The following is a 20,687-nucleotide window of genomic DNA, read 5'->3' on the forward strand; positions in this document are numbered from 1 at the left end:
CTAAGTAACACCCATAATTTAATCTAGTTTGATTTTAAAAAATCGAACGGTGTACAGGCAACCCACAAAAGTTGCGCGTCTAATCGACCGTTGATGTCTCCGCCGAAACGTGGACATTCCGGCTTGTTTAATCTCATATTTCTTCCCATTTGATTTATTCCGATGCACAGGAGCCTAAGAAACTGCCAGTCAAATATACGAGATGGTTGACGATAATTAATATATAGTTAAATTATCAAAAGTTAAGATCCCTGCAAACATAAGAACGGATACCTTTTTTTTTGGATAACTGAATTGGATCTCCATACAAAACTCCGGAGAGTTTTTCAGTCCCATCATTTATTTCACGACACAATGAAAAAATTGCATCAATCTTTTAACTTGCGTATTTTATGTTAACATTTCACGCAACGAACGCGCATTTGGATCTGGGCAATGTCTAACACGCTTCAGTACTTTTTCTAGTAATTCACCAAATTTTACAGATAGGTACCTACTCCAAATTTAAATTTCACAAACCTTGAGAGCTTTTTATAAAAGCCTGGGGCACCCATAAGGGGCCGCCATCGTTTGCAAAGGCAACGTTCCAAAAATATACAACCATTAGCAACCGGGTCGCTCTGACTCATTTTTTCGTCGCAGCCTCTATGTACGAGGTGTGCAAATGCCAAACTTTGAGCCACAAGTTTCTGGGAGATTGAGACGCGAGTTTCGTTGATTTTTTTATAACCCAATTATCAAATGGCAAAAAGAGTTAACTTAAAAAAAATTAAAAATATGTACGTATAGTATCGCAGAACGGCTATGCATTCTGCATTCGTATATAATAAATACACGATACACAAATATGGAGGAATGTCGTTTTAACAATCGTAAAATAGCCGGTGCTACAAATAGATACAGCGATACAATAGATTTCAAGCTTCGTTTGTTTTTGCAAGTCTGACGCCATTATTGAGATATACCTAATCAGTCCGGCGCCAGAGATCTCTGATACACCGCGTTAAATAACAATTTGTTGTTTTACACACGAAAACCTTTCGACGAAACGGTCTTACAGTCACCGATCATGATTGAATCTATTTATTACAGTATTTATTTTAATTAAGGAAATGCCGCATTGTTATTCTGCGGACTTTTTAAAGACCTTCCGCCATTTAAAATTTAAAAGTCCGGCGTTAATTGCCGTCTGGCGACGCCTACCCGTTCTTCCCAATTCGCATTAAATTTTGGCAAAGGTGGGAAAAAGCGAGCGTCTTTCCGGAAACAACCGCGAACGTCCCGACGACATATTTTCAAGGTCAGCCAGTGGGTCGCCGACCGCGTGTTCGCCAGTTATGCGCGGGCGCGCTGTTGCCAAACCGCGGCGATTGTACCTGCTACGCAAATTTGGATGTTATTACAGCAGACCTTGGTAACCTCGTCAGAGTTATGAAAAATAGGAAAGGTATATTTTGGTCGTTTTCTTTTAGAGAGTCTCTTTGGTTTCCGAGCTAGATAGCGATATTCCATTAATGTCAATTCTTGTTTTTCAAGTTAAAAAAACATATTTATATATTCTTTTTCAAGTAGAATGCAATGACCTCAACAGATGTTCGATACCTTCTTTTGTTTTTCGGTTATAATAGCATGGTATTATATTTTTTATGTCAGCAAAATTATTTCCAAATTTATCATAGATACATGAACAATTTCTTTATATTTTGACTTAGTAGACATGAAGTAAACTAAAACGTTTGGTTTTTGGAATTAATATCATTTTCCAATCTGTATATATCTTTGTAATCGATCAAGTCTCTCAAAAAGCGCGAAATACGGCAACCGCGGCTCGGTGGCTCTTTAAATGCCCCAACTATAAATAGTACTACTCCACTCCAATCGTAAAGGCAACAAAAATCATAGAACTCATACGTCATGAATATTTAATGGTTTGCAGGAAACGGAGCGATAGGAATTTTCAGATTCAACGCGGAAACTACGCAGGTTCGAGCCTAACGTCTCCTGGGGCCAGAAAATGCGACCTCGATAAGTAAAAAACGGATTAGTGGTGGACCAATTTAGACACCTGCGGTTTGCGAATTGGTGTTCGCTTTTTAGTTCAAAAGGCATTCTTTTTTTTGCACTACTAAATTTATTTAAAAATATAGATGATTTTAGTAAATCAATTTTCGTAGATTCTCGAGCATCTCTTTGTTTAACTAACATTTTTCTCCGATGCATTCGAATAATTAATTACTTTAAAGAAGAAAGGAAAAAAAACATAATTATTAGTGTTAGGACTGGTCAATTGACCGCTTCTTAATTGACTAATCAATTTCGATCAAAATGTGTTAAATAACATCTTGCAATGGTAGAGTGTTAGTTATTATTTAATAATAAGATGTATTTTATAATAAATTATTATGCGATTGTGATGTCCAATTTACCTATAACCCTCCTGAAGGCATACCCGAATACGATATTAGGCGATTCGGGGAATCTCAATAAAAACATCGACTTTTAGTTCTTAGAACGACGTAACGGCGATGTTTTCAAGCTGTTCAATTCTAGTATTTCGTACTTTAAGTCAATGTCTGCTGAATTTGAGTTTAAGGAAAAGGTAGGTCAATGAGTCTCAACCCTCCTGGTTGTTTCATCCCAAATTGCACACTTAATAAAGGACAACATATTTTTTTTTTTACTTTTAACTTAGGTATATCTTGTCAGATTCTAGTGTATTCAATGCTGTTCTTTCGTGATTCATCTGAGTTTGGTTTGAACCCTCTAAAAATTGTAGGCAGTTATATTTTTGAAATATATTCGCAAATAGACGGTTAATTTTGCTTGATTTGGTTGATCAAAACTAACCACGATTTTATTTTGCGAATTCGATTGAAACGAGTGAAAACAAGTCCAAAAAATATTCACAGTCTGACGCGGACTATTTGGTTCAGTTTACGATATACCTACGCGCCGATACCTAAAATTACCGCCGCGACGACGTCGACAATTTTTTTTTAACGGGGCCTCAGCTGATTTCTGTCGTTCTAAATGTTATTCACCTCGAGAGGTTTTTAAAAATCGTATCTCGACACGTTGGAGATCCGCGCGCACGGTTGTCAAATCGCGCCGGTCTCGTTTTTTTGGGCTCGTCGGGCGCGGAAGAACGGCAACGCCGCGCGCGACAATAGGTGCGAATTGGGACCTTTAAATTTGAGTATGTGTGTTTTGTACACGAAATACACGGTTAGCATTGCATATGGCGTGGCCGATACCTTTAAATTTTAAATGTGCGCCTTCGAGTGCGTGCGATGATGTTCCTTTCTCATTAGATAAGCAAACCAAATTAAATTAGAAATATCGTGTACATTCTACGGGTTGCGTAACCCGGCAACGGTACGTCGAAGCGACGTATTTTTTGAATATGGCGTAGTCATTTTGGTTTTGGATATGGAATTTCTCCGAATATCCGAAAAAATATTAAAAAATAATGTTAGTTTGTTTTAATAAACATTTGTCTGAGAATATCTCCTTCACATGTAAAAGGGGACCGGAAAAAATCGTTTCTATTTTATTATTTCTGAAACGGTGTAAGCTAAATAAAATTTAGACGATAAACACTTTTGATTTGTTCATAAAAGTTAATTCCAACAAAATTTTAGTTCAAAATAATTTACACTATTTTTTGATTTCACAGTTGTTCCCCAACAAACATTATTCCATAAGATAGTTTGTTTTTCTCAGCGAGAATTAATTAAAATAATTACTTACAACTTGGCATTATCTGCTAAAATCCTCAAATAACTCCAAAATCAGACTTTAAACCTTTTTTTTGCACTTTGTTTAAAAAATATCATTTTTGTTCAAAAAATTAAATATACTCCCATCTCCTATTTTAGGTATCTTAAACCGTTTACGAATAAAAAAAAGACTTATTGAGTTCGCGTTTGTAGAGTTATCTGCTGAGGGCGGCATTTCAACCACCTATTTCTTAACCAAACCAGGATTATTTTTTATTTTTCTATATTGACCTTTTTAGTGGAATGGTACCTACTACAACGTATTTTCTAACCATGGCTTTAGTAAGCTGGTTAGCTTTTCCTGCTAAAATCAATAATTTTAATTAGAAGATTTGTGTAGACAGCTAACTGATTAAAAGAAGAAGAAATGCTGACTAATTCTCAACATAGCAGTGCTACAACGTGAAAGAAATGCGGTTATCTCAATTGACTATAATTATCCAGAAAATTTGGCACCTATTTCCGCCCTTCTCTTTGCTATTGGGAGATAAAAATTACTTTCCAAAGTTTTTCTTTTGTTTTTGAGTTTTGAGATTAACGTTGCTTTATTTTTGTCATTCGTTTGTTAAGATTTACACAAAAGAATAGGGCGTTTTAACTGTTAATAATAATTCGACGGGCTCCAGGTCCCTTAATAATATCGGGGGATGCAAAAACGTCCATCGAAGACATGGAAATTCCCAGTGTCATCACTTTTACCGGCCCGTTTTGCACCGCACATAGCAAATACCGAGCTTCCATTTCTTCGACCACATCACCGACTTTTAAAAAGAATCCGCGCAGTCAGCTATCCGAGTAATTTACATTCGCAGTCTATTTTCGCAACACGTTGTTTTTAAATTTTAAATATCGGTCGTCTAAGACAAAGTTCACGGTTTGATTCGCGACGTGGTATCGTTTATTTTCGTCAATATTAACTTTCTTCGGGTTTTGAAATTGGGGGCGGTCCGGCAGCAACTTTTTTACTTATTTTCCCTTCGGAGCACAAACAAGACAAACCGACAGCAATATCCTCTTCAGAATAAATAAGCTTTAACATGCAAAGTTTGTTATTACTAAAAAAAAAGTATATAGAACTTACGATGAATTGCGTTGAGAAGTGTAAATGTCAGTCATATGAAATTATCAACATATACAGGTTTTGGAAGAAACCGTCCATGTGCTTAAATAAATAGCAATAATATTTCAGAATAGTCTACTACCGCGATTAAAAACTTAATGCAATGCTAAGAGCTTGTAATGCCAGTTTTAACGTCATTTAAGTTTTAGGTTATTGAGATTTTCTTTCAAGAGAGGCATTTGAAAAAAGTTCTATGTTATCAATTCTGTTCTTGTATAAGTTATGGATATGTGGGGCTCAAAACGAGAGAAGATAAATTTACTCTAAAAAATGTTGAGGAAGACGTAGTAGTGATAAAAGCTAATTAATTGAGTTGGACGATATATTTTTTGACAACAAACAACTTGGTGAATTCAAAATACAGGGTGTTCTATGCAGAGTGATGATTGATCGCCTATGTAGTTTTAAATAAAGATTCCTTAGTTAAATTTAAGACAAAAACTTATAATAAACTCAGTGTGAAGGATTCGTTTTGGTTTTTTTGAAATGTGTTCTGAAATAATATACCTAATCTTTTGAATAATAACTTGCTTTAAGTACTTGCATAACATTTGTTACTTGAAGAAACTCGTGACATTTCTCGGATCATCAGGAAAAAGTTACGAAGCTCCCATTTTCGTTCGACCACCGCGTCTAAAATTAAACGCCCGAGACGAGATAATGGGAGGCCCATTTTATTTTCGTCTTGCTGAGCTGACTAACCCAAAGTAAGCAAAGGCGACGATTTAAAATTAAAAGTTTGTAGGAGAAATGGTCCATCGTCGTTCGGGCGTTTGAATAAAATATAGGCCTATTACAAATGTAAACCGGCTTGTTTATGCAACCGACACATTTTACGACTCGCAGGGACAAACGCGAATTTTGGTTGGTTGGTGCGTTCAAACGTCGAGCGTTGATTTTTGTTTATAAAAATATTCCCGCAGGAATCGGTAGCACATGAAACAAATCGACATCGACAAATTAATGTATACTAGATCAGGCATGCTCAGCCGATGGTCTGTCAATTTTGTAAATCGTTATTTGACAGATTGACAAGCTGACATGAGCTAAGAATGAGGATATACAACTGGGTGGAGATCTTCTACAGTAAACGATCCCTTAGTGACAGATAAAGAAAAAGTTGTACAACCTAAATATGGAATCGCTTATTAAGGAGCAGGTTGTCAAAACTAAGGTTCCTAAATTCAGGTTTCAATTAATTTACCCATATATTTTTGTGAAAATAAAAAATCAGCCGGGCAATAGTCAATTTTGTTTCGAAATATCGAGAAAACGTGGATGTAATCAATTTACGAAAACCATGGATAAGACATTGAAAATAACTCTAAAGCTTTCATATTAGTGACTGCTTATTAGCGAAACAAACTTTGGCTCCCTAACCATTTTTTCCTAAACTGTGGAAATTGCTTCGATAAGACGATAAAGAAGTGGTGAGTTGTCAGAGATAAAGCCAGAATATAAGGTTTGAATCATGCTCCGAGAGTTGCAGGTTATCACTCACAAAATAGGGAAAATTTTATATTTTGTCACCCAGTAACGAAGATTTTTTGCGCATTTGTTCAACCAAACGCATCCTGTAAAATCCTTAAATCGAAAATAGTTATACATAAAGATTGATGCAACGAAAATATAAAATGCTTTTAAATATCTAGAAAAATTGTTTACCTGTCGGCCCTTATCTTTCGTTTAAATCGATTCGGAAACTTTTTGGAGGACACAGATTATGTATCTAGTCGGGACGTTCTAATTTCATAGGTACGTAGAACTAATTTAACCCGCTTTTCAAAAAATATGGCCGTATTTTAAGGCCGATTTCGAACAGAAATTCCGGATTTGATTTTCACTCGGGAAACCGAGAAACCAAAACTCAATAAAAATTCGTGGTCACTTTTTTTTTTATTTCGAAAATTCAACATAAGGCGCCGCCGGTGTGTTTTTCAATAATAGAAAAAGCACTATTCGAAACAGTAAATAACAAAAAAGGCGAATATTCAGAAATATTCGAGGAAAAAATTGAAATATTAAAGCGGACGTTTGCCGTACCACATACCGCAGATAAATTGCCCCATTTTCCACGGTGTTGTCAGATGTATCCCAATTCTAGCACATTTAAAAAATTTTGATTCCATTGATCAATCAACCAAAGCTAAGAATAAAAAGTTTACTATTTTTGATTTGAACGGGGCTTTCTTCTACTACTCCCCACATGATTGTTTAATGACGTAATTCTATTTGAAAGAGACAACGCCGGCTACCGAAAATTGCTATTCGTATTCTGCGATGGTCTCGGAAATGCTTACAGCTTGACGTTTTTACGGGAGAAAGTATTTTTATCGTTATTTACTATGTCTTCTTTTGATGGGTGACATTTTTTTTTGCGGAACACGAAAGACAGCCGGTATATAAACGTTCGAAGCCCGCACGTCGTTCCGAGGCGTCAGATTTTATTGTTACTATTTAAAACATCATCAGCTGATTGAATCGCTTGCTATGTGGCAACCCGATTAAGAACTGCTATATCGAGCTCGGTTTAAGTCTCCGATAACGGACGATATTGCAGGTCTTTTATCGATTGTGTTTTTTAAACTCGGAAACACGCAAAAAAGCAGGAATTCATTCGAAAACGTTGCCATACCGATCGAGTTTTTAAAACGCCGACAAACTAGGTAACGGAATAACGAAGGCAAAAAGTTCTCGATCCAACCTCTTACCTCCATCATCCATTCCGCGACGATTTTCCTCATTTGAGGCGTGACCTCATGCTGAATACCAGCAAAATTCGCAGGATACGGTAACGTGTACCTATCCTCGGTCTTCAGCAGGTTTTTTAGTACTCGATCCTGCAACAACGTCGGATCGTCGATAGTTCTAATTTCATTTTGGGACGTCGACGGATTCTCGCAGCAGAATAGTACGTTCATGTTCTTTCCGACGCGCTCTGCTTTTGAGAAAATTCGAGCACTCGTTTTAAAACACTCTCACGCACAACGATCAAGAAATATCACAGAATCGATTCATATATGAAGTTAAAAGCCGGTTCGTATTTTCTCTCTGTTTGTCTTCGGTTTTTTGCTCTTGGTGCGGATTGTCCTCGTCCAGAGCTCTTTTTGGGTCCTCTCAGTTTGAACACTGAATTGAGAGTGATGTGGTGTGCGTGGATTTCGCCGCCGAACCTTGCGTCGAGTGGAGAGATAGGGTGGTGGGGGATTTCCCCACCTTTCCGTATGTCCCTTGCGCGGTTTTTGGAACCAGTCGGTTGACTATTCAGTTACTTAGACAGAAATACCGGTTGATATTTGGCAGAAGATGTACGTGAAGACTAGAGCACGGTAATTGGAGTGAAAATGCCACATGGAAATTGACGTTTTCACACCTAAGCGCTTACGGGGTGGCAGACAATTAGTCTATCTCCCTTCCCGAAACTGTCAAATACCAAAATCAATTTTAAACCGACACGAATACTCCTGATAGATTTAAATCGTATTTGCCTCAAAGAGTATATTTGAACAAGTTTGATAAACTCCATTTTAGTCAGAAGCAAGTGTTGAATAAACGGGAAACTAAATAATATGCTATTTTCTACGATCAATAGTCTTTGGGTACATTCTTGGACGTGTGACGTGTGGTGCGTCCGTCAAAATATTAGAGCTACAATCTAAAATAGTTCTAGATTACATCTTAAAGTCACGCATAATTGTGCAATTTAGAGAGAAACAATTGTTTATTGTTGATTGGTATCAGAATTATGTTTTATTGGTGCAAATTTTGAGCAAACTTGAGCACAGAATGCAGTTGTATCAGGAGGGGGTAGGAACAGGACACATCTAAAAGTTTTGTAAGGCTTTTAGAGAATTAAGCGTCGTTAAAACTATGATAAAAATAAGTATCCTTCAGTACTTTGAATAGAGCTATGGAATGTAAGAACATTCGACAAATTGATTATACAAGTTGTTCCACCGAAGAATTCATCGGAAGGAACTAGAAAAAAATTGATAAGCAAAGAAAAAGGAAAAATACTCGAATGAAATGAGATTCCGGATTTATAATTTTTTTTATTAATTTCTTTGTTGGTTTCGTCCTCGCTAATATATTGAAAATTTATTGCAAATCGTTTTCGACATCTCCATTTCGAGCTTTTGATTATTTTTCAAATGTTTCGACCATGTTCAGTGTTTTACTGGATTAATAGCTGATGTGTCCTTTGTTTGAACAGTATTTTAGTCGGATGGCACCCATCGTCTTTAGTTTTTTTGTTAGTTGTAGTTTTTTTCGTTTTTTCGAAGTACCCTATATAAACACATAGTTCCCATTCGTTAATTGCTTAGAATCAGGAAAAAGTGTGTTTACACCGAAGCTTTTTTTAACCAACAGCTAAGGAAAAAAATTACTACCACTAACTACACTGAGAACTTCATAAAATTTTGATATTTATGACATTATAATACTTCTGTAAATTTCCAACAAATAAACGGACAGAAGCAATTACCACCGAGCTTTATGCAGCAAAAATAGTTTGAAAACTCTAAGTAAAAATATTCAGTAGATCTGGTTAGTCATCGAAATTGCCTTTGCCAATCGCCAATTGCCAAACGAGAAGCAGCAAAAACGGTAGCCTTAGATCGGCATCGTTTTTCCGAGAAAATCGACCCACGCCTCAAAATTCCTGCACTACTGCCGCAAGCCGTAGGAATTTCTTAAGTGTCGAGACACTGTAACAGTGTAAAGTGTAAACTGAAGTAAAAAAATATTTATAAAGTTATCCTATTCGGCGGAACGCGTTTCATTTAGGTACCTGGGTCGGAGTACCATACCAGAATTCCGAGAAATCCGTTCCCTCGCTTAAGAATGGATCCTTCCTCCATTTATTTATTTTAACTTTGTGTATAATTTTGTTTGTGTGTATGTAAACGCATCGCAGTGGTAGCAAATGTGTCCAACGGCAAAAAATTAAAACCGTTATATGCGCGATTGTGATCTAGCTGAACATCTTCGGTTGTTATCATATTGAGCATTGAACAGTGTTCAACGATAATGTTCAACAAAATAAAAAGTATTATAAACTCTCCTCCTAAAACTAATTGTCTTCTAAATTAAGTTTAGTAATTTAGTTGATACGGTTTTGTTTAGTGTTAGGAGTTAATTAAACTTTTCTAAATTTTTACTCTTTTTTGGTTAATATTGCAATATGATAAGTATTTCCATAATACGTTTTTTTTAATATGTAAAGCAGATAAACCTTAATAATCCAAAAAAAGATTTTGAGTATGGTTGATTAACCATACTCAAAGTCGAATGAAGAAAAAAAACTCTCAAAATTTACAGATCTTAAAGTTTAATTTTCATAGGAAAAAAGGACAGTAAAATAGTTTGTTAAGAAGTTTATATAAAAAAATGATGCTGTGCCGAATAAACCACGTTTTGACTTAAAACAAGAGTAACAAATTTTTAGGATTTGTGATTCTGCTTAAGGTAATCTGTTCTATTTTGCAATATCAGTCTAAATAAATAAAATACAGGGAAAAAATGTTCTAGCTAAAGTGCCCCCTCTAGTGACAGATTTCTGAAACACTACAGTCTATGCAAAATACCAGCTTATTACGTTAAAAATTGAATACAATGCGTTAACAAATAAAATTTTTAAAAAAATTAATTAGCTATAACTCGGAAAATATTACGATTTCGAATTTTTGGTACATAATTTACTACCATTATTTTACCACGTTGAATTTTTCCTCTAAGTTTCCGAATTCCGAACCCCTTTATATTAGTGTAAGTATAGTAGTTATAAGGTTTGCTGTGTAGTAATTGTTGTTGTGAATTAAATTGAATTGAATTTGAATTATACACTAATCTAAGGTGAAGTATTGTCAGGAATAAATGAAGTTGCCATTTTAAATATATATATTTTTTTACAATATGCTTAGATTGTGCTAGAACTGTTAATTTTTGCCGAATAAAATACAAGACAACCAAAATTTTCCTTCAAAAAACAAACGCAGCAATACATTTTCCCATCGGCTTCAAAAATTGGACTAGGTTTCTCTCGAGTCTTGGCAACTTTATTTTTCATTCCCTTTCAAACAAACAGAAACGAAGCAGCTAGTTAAAAAGAAACTTAGATATCAAACACATTTTTTTACCGACCCGTATTTTTCCACTGCGACAACTGAAGAGGTTTGGTAAAGTTCAGGCCGCCGTTGTAATCGCGCACAATCCCAGCGTGTAGGACGTCGTTTTTTGGCAACCCCCCTTCTAAACAATAAATATCAATTCTTCAACCTTCAAACCCTTTTTAACAATATATTATTAATGTAATAATGGAATAAATAAACAATGAGATTCGTAAAAGTAAAATCTTTAGCCACATTTAATGAAAGTTTGGTGTTTCTAACCCTAAGAATAGAACGGCCGGCTTGGGACCCAAGATATTAGGTGTTTTTTTTTATTTAATTAGTATTCGTCATTCAAAAATTCTCGGCTGCAGACAACACAATACGTTTTTGTAATATCAGTTTCCAAGTTCGTAAATCACTCTGACAATCTGTATAAAATTTATGGTTGAAGAGATACTAATTTATGCTTAAGTTTGATCATAAATTTAATGAAAAATCCCCCGTGTTACGTCTTAATTTAACTCCCCCTACCCTTACCAATTTACGAGAGATAGGATTCCTCCTTTATATGAAGACAGACGCTTTAATTTTCAAGCTGCCTTTTAATAATCGGTGCTTTGCTAAAGGGGTGGTAGTATTTGTCCGTCATTCGAGACCAACTAACGTATCATTCAATAAATTTCTTCTAACGAGCTTAAAAGGGTAATTTAGACGTCGGGATATCGGGTATACACAAGTCGAAAAAAAAATGCCCTTATAAGGGAAATATGTTAAATTATTAGGTAACAAAAATATTTTGTACTATTGTTTTTGAGGCAAAAATGATAATTTCTATAGTTGCTAACAGTTCTAATTTAAGTCAACCTTAATAATCTTATTTTATGTAGAATGGTAACTTTGAATAAGATTGAATATTCCCTCTAATCCGAGTTTTCAGTTTAATTGATATTTACTAACAAATCTTTTAATTTAGTTGGTGTTTGCTCCTATCTAATGGCCAAAACACGCATGAAACCTGCAAAAAGTTTGGAAACACAAATTTCATATTTTCCATGGTTTACTGTCCTTGTACTTGATAGTCAGTTATATTTTATATTTCTTTTAGCTCTGCAAAGCCGAGACAGCGTTGACGTCATGGTGGGAAAGCCGTTTGCCAGATATTCGTATTTGAATATTCTCTTATCAATCTACGAAAACCAGAAATTTCACAAGTATGCAATTAATATTTCCAAGGTAATTGTTTTCGTTATTCATTAAAATTCATTAAAAATTATTAAAAAATCATTCGAAAATTTAGTTACTTATAACACTCTGTATCTTTTTAACGAATAACATATGTCACTACGCTTATTGAACAAATCTTATTTTGTGATTGTGATGGGACACCCTGTATTCGCTGGACTGAAAACTCCGCATTTTTGCCAACAAATTCGCCGAACAAATAGCCGTAATAACGAAATTGTTTTCGGGAAAAAGTTGAATTTGTTGGTCGAGACCTGTTATCACAATATTGATTGCGGCGTTTTAATAGCAGCTGTTCGCGACCCGCCAAGGATCAATCAGGCAAATTAAACACTTCTTCGCCTTTATGATAGTCCTTCAGAGATAATAATTTAATTTCGCAGTAACCAAATCGACACCACCAAAATTTTTTGATTAGTTTCGGTCCCAAATTATGCCATACATCGGGTCAATGGACATTTCGTTAAACATATTGAATTCTTTGTATCCATTTTTAATCCCTTTTTCAGTTTAACTTCAATGGCGGCTTGTCAAGTTTTGCCTATTAAAACTGGATACGAGTTATATTAATGCAAAACTCAAAATTATATATTTTATCCAAGCTCCGTTTTTTCTTTGTGCTACAATTGTCAGTCCTTTTGTCAAGGCTCAGTATTCCTTATACGTTATATCTATATAAAGTTCTATTATATGACGATTTCATTTTACTAGCATTTTCCTATTTAGATTATGATTCACTTTTTTGTCCGCTCTCTTCTAAAACAGTTTAAAAAAATTAACATATTAACATAAAAAATTAATAATTAACATATTTATCATATCCAATGCAAAAGAAAAAAGAATACTTGCCGTAACATTGCGTTAATTATCCTATATTACAGTTTACCAAAGAGGCTTTAAGATTCTAAAGGCTTTTTCTCAAATTTATTCTTCATCATTTTTGTTTTTGTATAAAGGAAAGCTACAAATCATTTTTCATTAGGCATTTCGCTTTTTTTTTTTTTGGAAAACAATGTAATAATATAATTCATGATTAGGGTTCTTCGAGCATTTGTCTTGAGTCTTGTAGAATTTTTCGCTTTCGCTTTTGATTTTTTTTTTCTTCTTCTTACCTTTTTGCCACTTACTGTGAGTCTCAGATTATTCTCATCGTAAAATTTTAGATTTTTTTTTATTGTTTTGGTCTATCCTGTAAATTTCAACATTTACCTCATTGTTTACGTCATATATCCCTATATTAAACTTGTTCTAAACTTGTTTTTCATAATCTCTTTTCTTTCGATTTCATATTACTCAATTTCTTTTTAATGTTTACTATTCGATGATGTACACCCATGCTTCTCGATGTTTAACCGATCATCCATTTCCTACTAGCCGGTGTCGACCATATAAAAAACCGGCGCAAACTAAAACGAATGCGTTAAAAAAAAGCGACAAAAGACGGTCTTTTGTAGTCTAGCACGTTTCACTCCTTTTGCTCTTTGCAAATAAAGTCGTTTTTACAACTAAAAATAATCAGAATCGGCTTATGTTGTTTCCGTTCACACGACTTTGGTTCAACAACGGTCGAGAAATTAAATAAGTTTTGAATGCCTTTGGGGACACGCGGGGCCTACTATGCGCAAATTGACATCAACGTCCGAAAGTCCTGCCATCGAGCAAATCGATTTCCCCCCTTTTTATTCGGATATAAAATAATAAAAGTTGCTAGTAACAGTTTTTGTATTCCACTGAAAAAAAGATATGTAAATGTTTAGCACCTGATTTAACACTTTGAATAATAAAAAATAAATAATTGACACACATAAGGCAATCTCTAAGAAAATATAAATTAAAATAGAAAAATTTGAGGCCATGCAAATTGTTTTTTTCTTGTAAATAATGCACCTTTGTTTTAACTCTTCAACTACAATGTCATATTTTTTGGAAAAATTCTATTATTTCTTTTACCACTACAGGAAAAAAAATTACTATTAATTGAACCTTGTTCGTTCTTATCAACTCGCAAAAAATTCCTTCCGCATTGAATCGCAACGGTTTAAATCCAACCAACCAAGAATGAATTAAAATGGAAAACCCCAGATATCCCGATCACTTTCGGCCGTAGCCGGGCATGGTAGGCCCGATTACATGTGGAATGCGTCATATATGCGGAGAGAGACCTGTTAGCAGTCGGCCCTGAAAACATCTGATCGAGCCGGCTCGGCCAGATGATTTCGACGTGCCCGTCTGCGACAACGACTGCCACGATTTCCATTCAGAAGTGATCGCCGACGCGCGGCGTTGCCGCCGCGTCGCATATTTCCGCGTTTTCAGGATTTCCCTATTTGAAATACACCGTAGATTGCCATAAATGGGTAATAAAAGTGTAATAAAAGCAGGATAACTATTATGGTACAATTTATCAAACGCAGATGACGTCACGTTCACCATTCAAAAAGAAGATAAATTATGAATAACTATAACCGAATAGGTAGCTTTTTCTTTAGCTGCAAAATCCTGGAGATGTGAATGGAAATGAAATAATGACCATGAGATTTGCACCATTGCTATATATACGGTCATGGTGCCATATTTTGTAACCTCAAATCTATGAAATTAATTTAATTAACATTGTTCTAATCATATTTCAATCATCAGTCATAGCAAGAAATTAGAAGAACTAAAAAAGTATTCGATATCATCCTTCAAATTAATGAGCGCAAAGGACCAAGAAGAAGCTAAAAAAATCAAATACGGTGTATGGTCTAAAGTACTGCGAAATACGATGGCACCTGATTTCGCGTTATTACGATGAGATAAAAAATGTGAACTGTCGGTTTTTTAAGTTAATGCCTAGACCGACAGCCATGACGGATTACAGTTACTGCAGCATAGAAACGAACTCTCTAATGACGATGCCATTCAATGGGGGGACATGTCATTGACAAAAATTGCAGGAAGTCTGTTGTAAATCCTAGTTTTCAATGTTCGTAGCGTACAACAGCGGCTAGTAATTCGATTTAATTTTTAAAAGGATAATAAAAAAAACCAATTGATTCTTGATGAATCGCCAGAAAATATTTCCTCCATGTTTACAACGTTGCATTTAACTTAAGAAAATTTAAATGAAAATGTGATTGCGGATATGATGTGGTTTCAAAAGCTTGTGTTCTTGAAGACTCAGCGAATGACGTTGTCAGTTTAGCAAGTACCGTGTGTTTATTAGGGGAGAAATGAGGATGTGTTGATTGAATAGTTAAATCAAGATTTTTAAACTTACACCATGTAGCTGATAAAACTAAGTAAACGGTGTTTAAATAAAAATATAAGTACCTCCGCAATGTTGAAATAAAACTTGATGATACAGAATAACAAAAAGTTGCATTTTTAAAATTATTTATGGAAGAAATATATCTGGCCTGTCAAACTAAGTATTTAATTTACAATAATTTGTAGTTGATTTCTTTTATCATTTAATACTTATTTGGTAGTACTATCTTTCTGAAAATGAACTGAATAATATTGCAGTTAGAACACCGTAAGCGAATACATAAAAAAAAAACAAATACACTTCTCATGTGTACAGACGATATTCATAATTACTGTGCAAGAAATAAAAACAATTTGTATATGGACCACAATAGAACTAATATTAATTTATATAGTCTTAGGTAATATCATATAAATCTATTCAAAACTACAAACATTAACTTGCAATTAAAATGAATTTAAAAAGTTAATTCCGGATACCTTGCTATAATTACCGAATGTCTACTTGTAGAATTAGTTCCAAAATATATATTTTTTTGCAGTAAATAATTATTTTGTTTCAGTTGTAATAATTGTAATGTAATATGATGCGGAGATACTGTGAAACATGTGGACCCATTTTTTAGTTGGGTAACTAACCCTCCGACCAAGAGCATTATCGTGATCTCACTAATTATAAATGCATTTATTAAAATAAATTAATATCAGATAACTTTACGGTGGGTATGCTAAAAAACCCATATGAAGCGAAGAAAGAAGAAAAGACGCCATAAGGGTATAACAAATATGTAAAAAGACATAACAAAAATATAAAAGAAATAAATAGAATGATCACACTATTTCATTTAGTTAAGACTAAGAGCTGCGGTTTAAATCGTTTGCCTCTAGTGGGCCAGCGTAATTGGTCTGGGCTTGTACAAAGATGACCAAACCTACGAACCTTAGAAGAGAACATAAGTTCTGTCCTTGATTATTGTTTGTTTCTCTTTTATTCACTTTCTTTTTACTGTTCTTTCCCCTTTAGTTATTTTCTTTTGGTAATGTTTTATGAACATAGTTATTTGGTTGGTATTTTAATATATTACTTATTATATTATTGATAAACATTTGTGTACGTAAAAAAATAAATTTACTTTATTATTATTTATTACGTTTTTCAGACCTTGACTTGTGGGTACCATTGTCTAGAGCTAGTTTCACCTCTAATATTACCCATTCATTTTGGTTTGGTCTCTTTTGGATATTGGAATGTCGGAGGTCTAGGAACGCAGGTCGATTTTTGTGAGAACCTTTACGTACCACCTTATCGGCAGTTTGTGCAGTACCACAAACAAATGCGCGTGTGAATATTGATCGGTCAGACATCGAGGAATTCGTAGAATAATCATGACAAGCAGCGTTATAAAAATGTAAATTTTCAGACCTGCTTTGTAAGCCTTATCGGCCACGGGCGCCTCCATGTAGAGTTATTAGCTATCTAAAGGTATTTAAATTTTAAAGGGCCCCCCGACTTTTAGCCCTCGCGTCAATCGTTGAGTCTTATGGGGTGGCGGCGCAGTTGCCGCACTTATTTTACGAAGGCGCTGAGAGATTTAGTTTCGGGTTCTCTGGAGCCGAGCGATTGTCGAGGATGTTCCTTCGAAGGGTAAAGATTGAGAGTGGATTTCGAGAGTAAAGGAAACAATCAAACCTTTCGACGGAAAGTGATATTCAGTGATGTTTAAGACCTCAAACTCTGATTTAAATTTTTCTATCACATGTTTTAAATAATAATAATTTTCAAATGATCAATAAGGCGAAGTTCACTTCAAAGACGGTCATAGGCTATCAAAATATCGCATGTGACGGACTGAAAGCGTGTATAAAACACATGATGTAAATATTTTTTCTTTAAAATTTCGCATTTTTGGAACCGCAATGGTAACACATTGTTAAAAGTTTACCAAAAGATTGACATGGACAAAAGATAAAATTGGTAAAGTAAAAATAAAATCGGAAATCCAAAATTTCAGTGTTACCGCCATACCACCGGAAGTCGCAAAGATTACTTTTGAAGGGAATGTTATCGCTTTCATCTATATGCACACTTGGCCTAACTCAAAATTCGCTAATCTCTTCTCAAATTTGTAATAATATACAGTGTTATTCATAAGACAATTTTAATTTTATATCAGTAACCGGTAAGTGGAACAATTTTTTATTTTTTTTTTAATTACCCCTAAAAAGTTGCTTTGATTTTTTTTCAAATTTAATTTATTATTAAAAATAAAAAAGTTACGTCGTATTGTTTAATTGGAAATTGCAAATATCCAAATTCGCTTTGTACCAGTGAATTTTTCATAAAATTCGAGCCTCAGTAATCAAATAAGATGTGTCTCCATCAGAAAACAACTTATTTGGTTAGTTTTGATTAGCTTTTCGATGCAGTTCTAGGGGAAAACCGGGTAAGATGACGAAGCGACTAAGACGACTAACTTTCGTTATAAATTCTAAAATGTAATAATTCTTCCTGAAACGTATACGGACATCTAGGAATAAGTTTCGAAAGAAACGAAATTCTCCATCGTTTTAAGACTGAAAAAGGGATGGCCGGAAAAGATTGGACTGCTGGATTTGCCAAAAAATGGAAATTAAGCTCGCGAAAACCAGAATCTACGTCGTTGACAAAATACCACTTCAAACCCGAAAGCATTTATAATGCAGATGAAACTGAAACTGAAACATTAAAATTCCCAAAGTCTTCAGTCCACGTGGAAATAGAACACTGGCAAAAGTAGTTTCAGCGGAAAGGGGCAAGAATGCAACGGTGGTCTGCGCTGCCAATGCTGCTGGTTGCTGATGTTCCACCTTGTATTGTTCTTCATGGAGCACCTGTAGGGTCATTAAGAAGCGCGAAGGAGAACGGATGGATGATTCGGAGATATTTCTAAAATACCTGAAACACTTCAAGCAACACACGAAATGCTCTCCGGAGGAACCCATTTTACTTTTTGTGGACAATCATTACTTACACGTTACACGTTATTACACGTTACTCTTCAATCCATCGATTTTGCAAGGGAATCTGGCATTATAATGGTCGGATTTCCCCCACATACAACCCTTAAAAACCTATTTTAGTCAGGAGTGCGACTGTTTCATAATAAACCATCCAGGGCAAACAATTACTGACAAGGATATTGCTGACTAATTTCACCGGATTTTCGGATTTTGCACCAGCTTTAACCACAGATAGAGAAATGCCAAATTTGAACTGTGAGAATAGACAAATAGAAAATCCAGAAGTTAATATGTTAAACGATACTGACAGTGAGGCTGAGGACAATCAACCGTTGATTAAGTTTGTATCAAAGCAAAACAATATGGATGAAAATCCAACACCGAATCCTGGTAATTGTACGAACCGATCGAAAACAGATGTAGTAAAAAGAACCTTATTTGTTGATGATGGGAATTGGGTAAACAACGAAATGGATCTGATGGATTAACCCGGTCCAAGCGGAATGCAAATGTTGAAAGAAAAAGTGGAAAATGTTTACCTTCAAAAATCTACATTGGAAGAAATAAAACCACTTCTAAGAGCACCATTACCAAAAAGGAAAAGATTAAAAAACATTAAAAAACATGACGAAAGAAAGAGTGAATGTGAAGTTATATTATGACCGGGATGTGAAGAGACCTACCAAGATCTACCAACGGAGGAGTGGATTCCATGCTCGTTCTACCAGATGTGGTGGCATGAGGCGTGCAGTAATTTTGATGGAATAAATTACTTTGTCTGTGACTTCTGTTAATTCGTCAACTTATCCTCATCCATTCGCCAACTTATCCATTATACATTTTAAATATTTTGAGCTTACTGGATGTAACGATACTGTTTATTTTTGATAAAGAAACTCCTAAGATTTTGTTATGAGAAAGTTTTGTGAGAATTTATAATAAATAATCAATAATATGTACGTTTTTTCTTAACCTTGTCATTTTACCCGGTTTTCGCCTACATCTATCAAAATTAAGGAAAAAACTTATGTATAAATAAATAAAATAAAATAATTTGTTATTTTAGATGCGAATAAATAAAATTAGGACCCATGCTCTTACACATTTTTGGGACGTTTGCAAAAAGAAAAAGAAATTTTTGGAAAATCACACAGGGTTGATGCAAAAAGTTGGAAGTCACTTATTTGGTAAGCCGCCAGATAACAAAGAAAAGCATATTTTCAATAACATCCTGTAGTTCGGAAACTAAGAGGCCTATGGCCGTTTGGTTGATATCTTTCCATGTAATAGCTTCATTAATAACCCAATTCATATATAATTATGTTCCCTGAATCTAAAATTTTCAATATTGAGGCGGGGGTAACGCGTTGCGAAAAATCTTTTCGAAAACATTGTAGGAATAATATTTTACCGAACATTATCCGTATTGCAAGTTGATAACCGCAACGAATCTTCTAAATATTTGCCAAGTAAGATACGACGAAACAGCATACGCGAAATTCCTGGATAAGGCATAAGATTCGGGTAACGTTTCAAGCAATATGCATTATTTTTTATTTACCCAGCACTTAATGCCACTTTTATCGCAACGTTCTGCAATATTTTTTGTTTATGTTTGGTTGTGGATATTTAAAGTTTAAATGCCATGAACGCGTATTTTCCGCGGCAGCATTTTGAAGAAAAGAGAAAAAGTTTAATATTATTATTTCTTCCGCAATATTCAGCGAACTCTAAATTGGAATAGTAACGGCGTGACAGAAAAGTGAGGTCAACTTTGCAATAGGAAAAGGCTCTTGAAAATGTAGATTGTTTTTGTTTCTCTCGTTGTCTGTTTACTCTATTGTCCTATGCGCTATTTTTTTTTTCATGAAGTGAAAATATTGTAAATTATTTTGAACTTAAATTTTTCTAGGGATAAAGTACCCGTGAAAAACCAGATATAAAAATTCAAAAATAATATAAAACAATATCTCCTTATGGATATGACAAAGAAAACAATCTTTACTGCCGATCTCACTCTAAAATTAGCCTCACGAAATCCATTTCGACTGTATTACCAGAACCAATTGGATAGATGCCTTTTTACCAATAACTTGTACTTTAAGTAGATTGTTGGGTTTTAAATTTCAAGTTGCTACATTTGTCAAACCCCGCTAATGCAATAAGAACTCGGAGAAGAGT

General features: G+C 34.7%; 1 protein-coding gene across 1 annotated transcript in view; it reads right to left on the bottom strand.

Annotated features, from left to right (window-relative positions):
* Window positions 1-8,020, bottom strand: part of LOC132705470 (G1/S-specific cyclin-D2-like) — a 37,579-nt gene extending 29,559 nt beyond the window's left edge. The window contains exon 1 of the mRNA XM_060676056.1: window positions 7,611-8,020. Within this exon, the coding sequence (XP_060532039.1) occupies window positions 7,611-7,820 (210 nt within the window). The 5' untranslated portion in view covers window positions 7,821-8,020. The remainder of the gene's footprint in view (window positions 1-7,610) is intronic.
* Window positions 8,021-20,687: the final 12,667 nt, after the last annotated feature.

Source organism: Cylas formicarius, unplaced genomic scaffold, assembly GCF_029955315.1.
Source record: "Cylas formicarius isolate icCylForm1 unplaced genomic scaffold, icCylForm1.1 PGA_scaffold_7__23_contigs__length_41026272, whole genome shotgun sequence".
NCBI classification, from domain to species: Eukaryota; Metazoa; Arthropoda; class Insecta; order Coleoptera; family Brentidae; genus Cylas; species Cylas formicarius.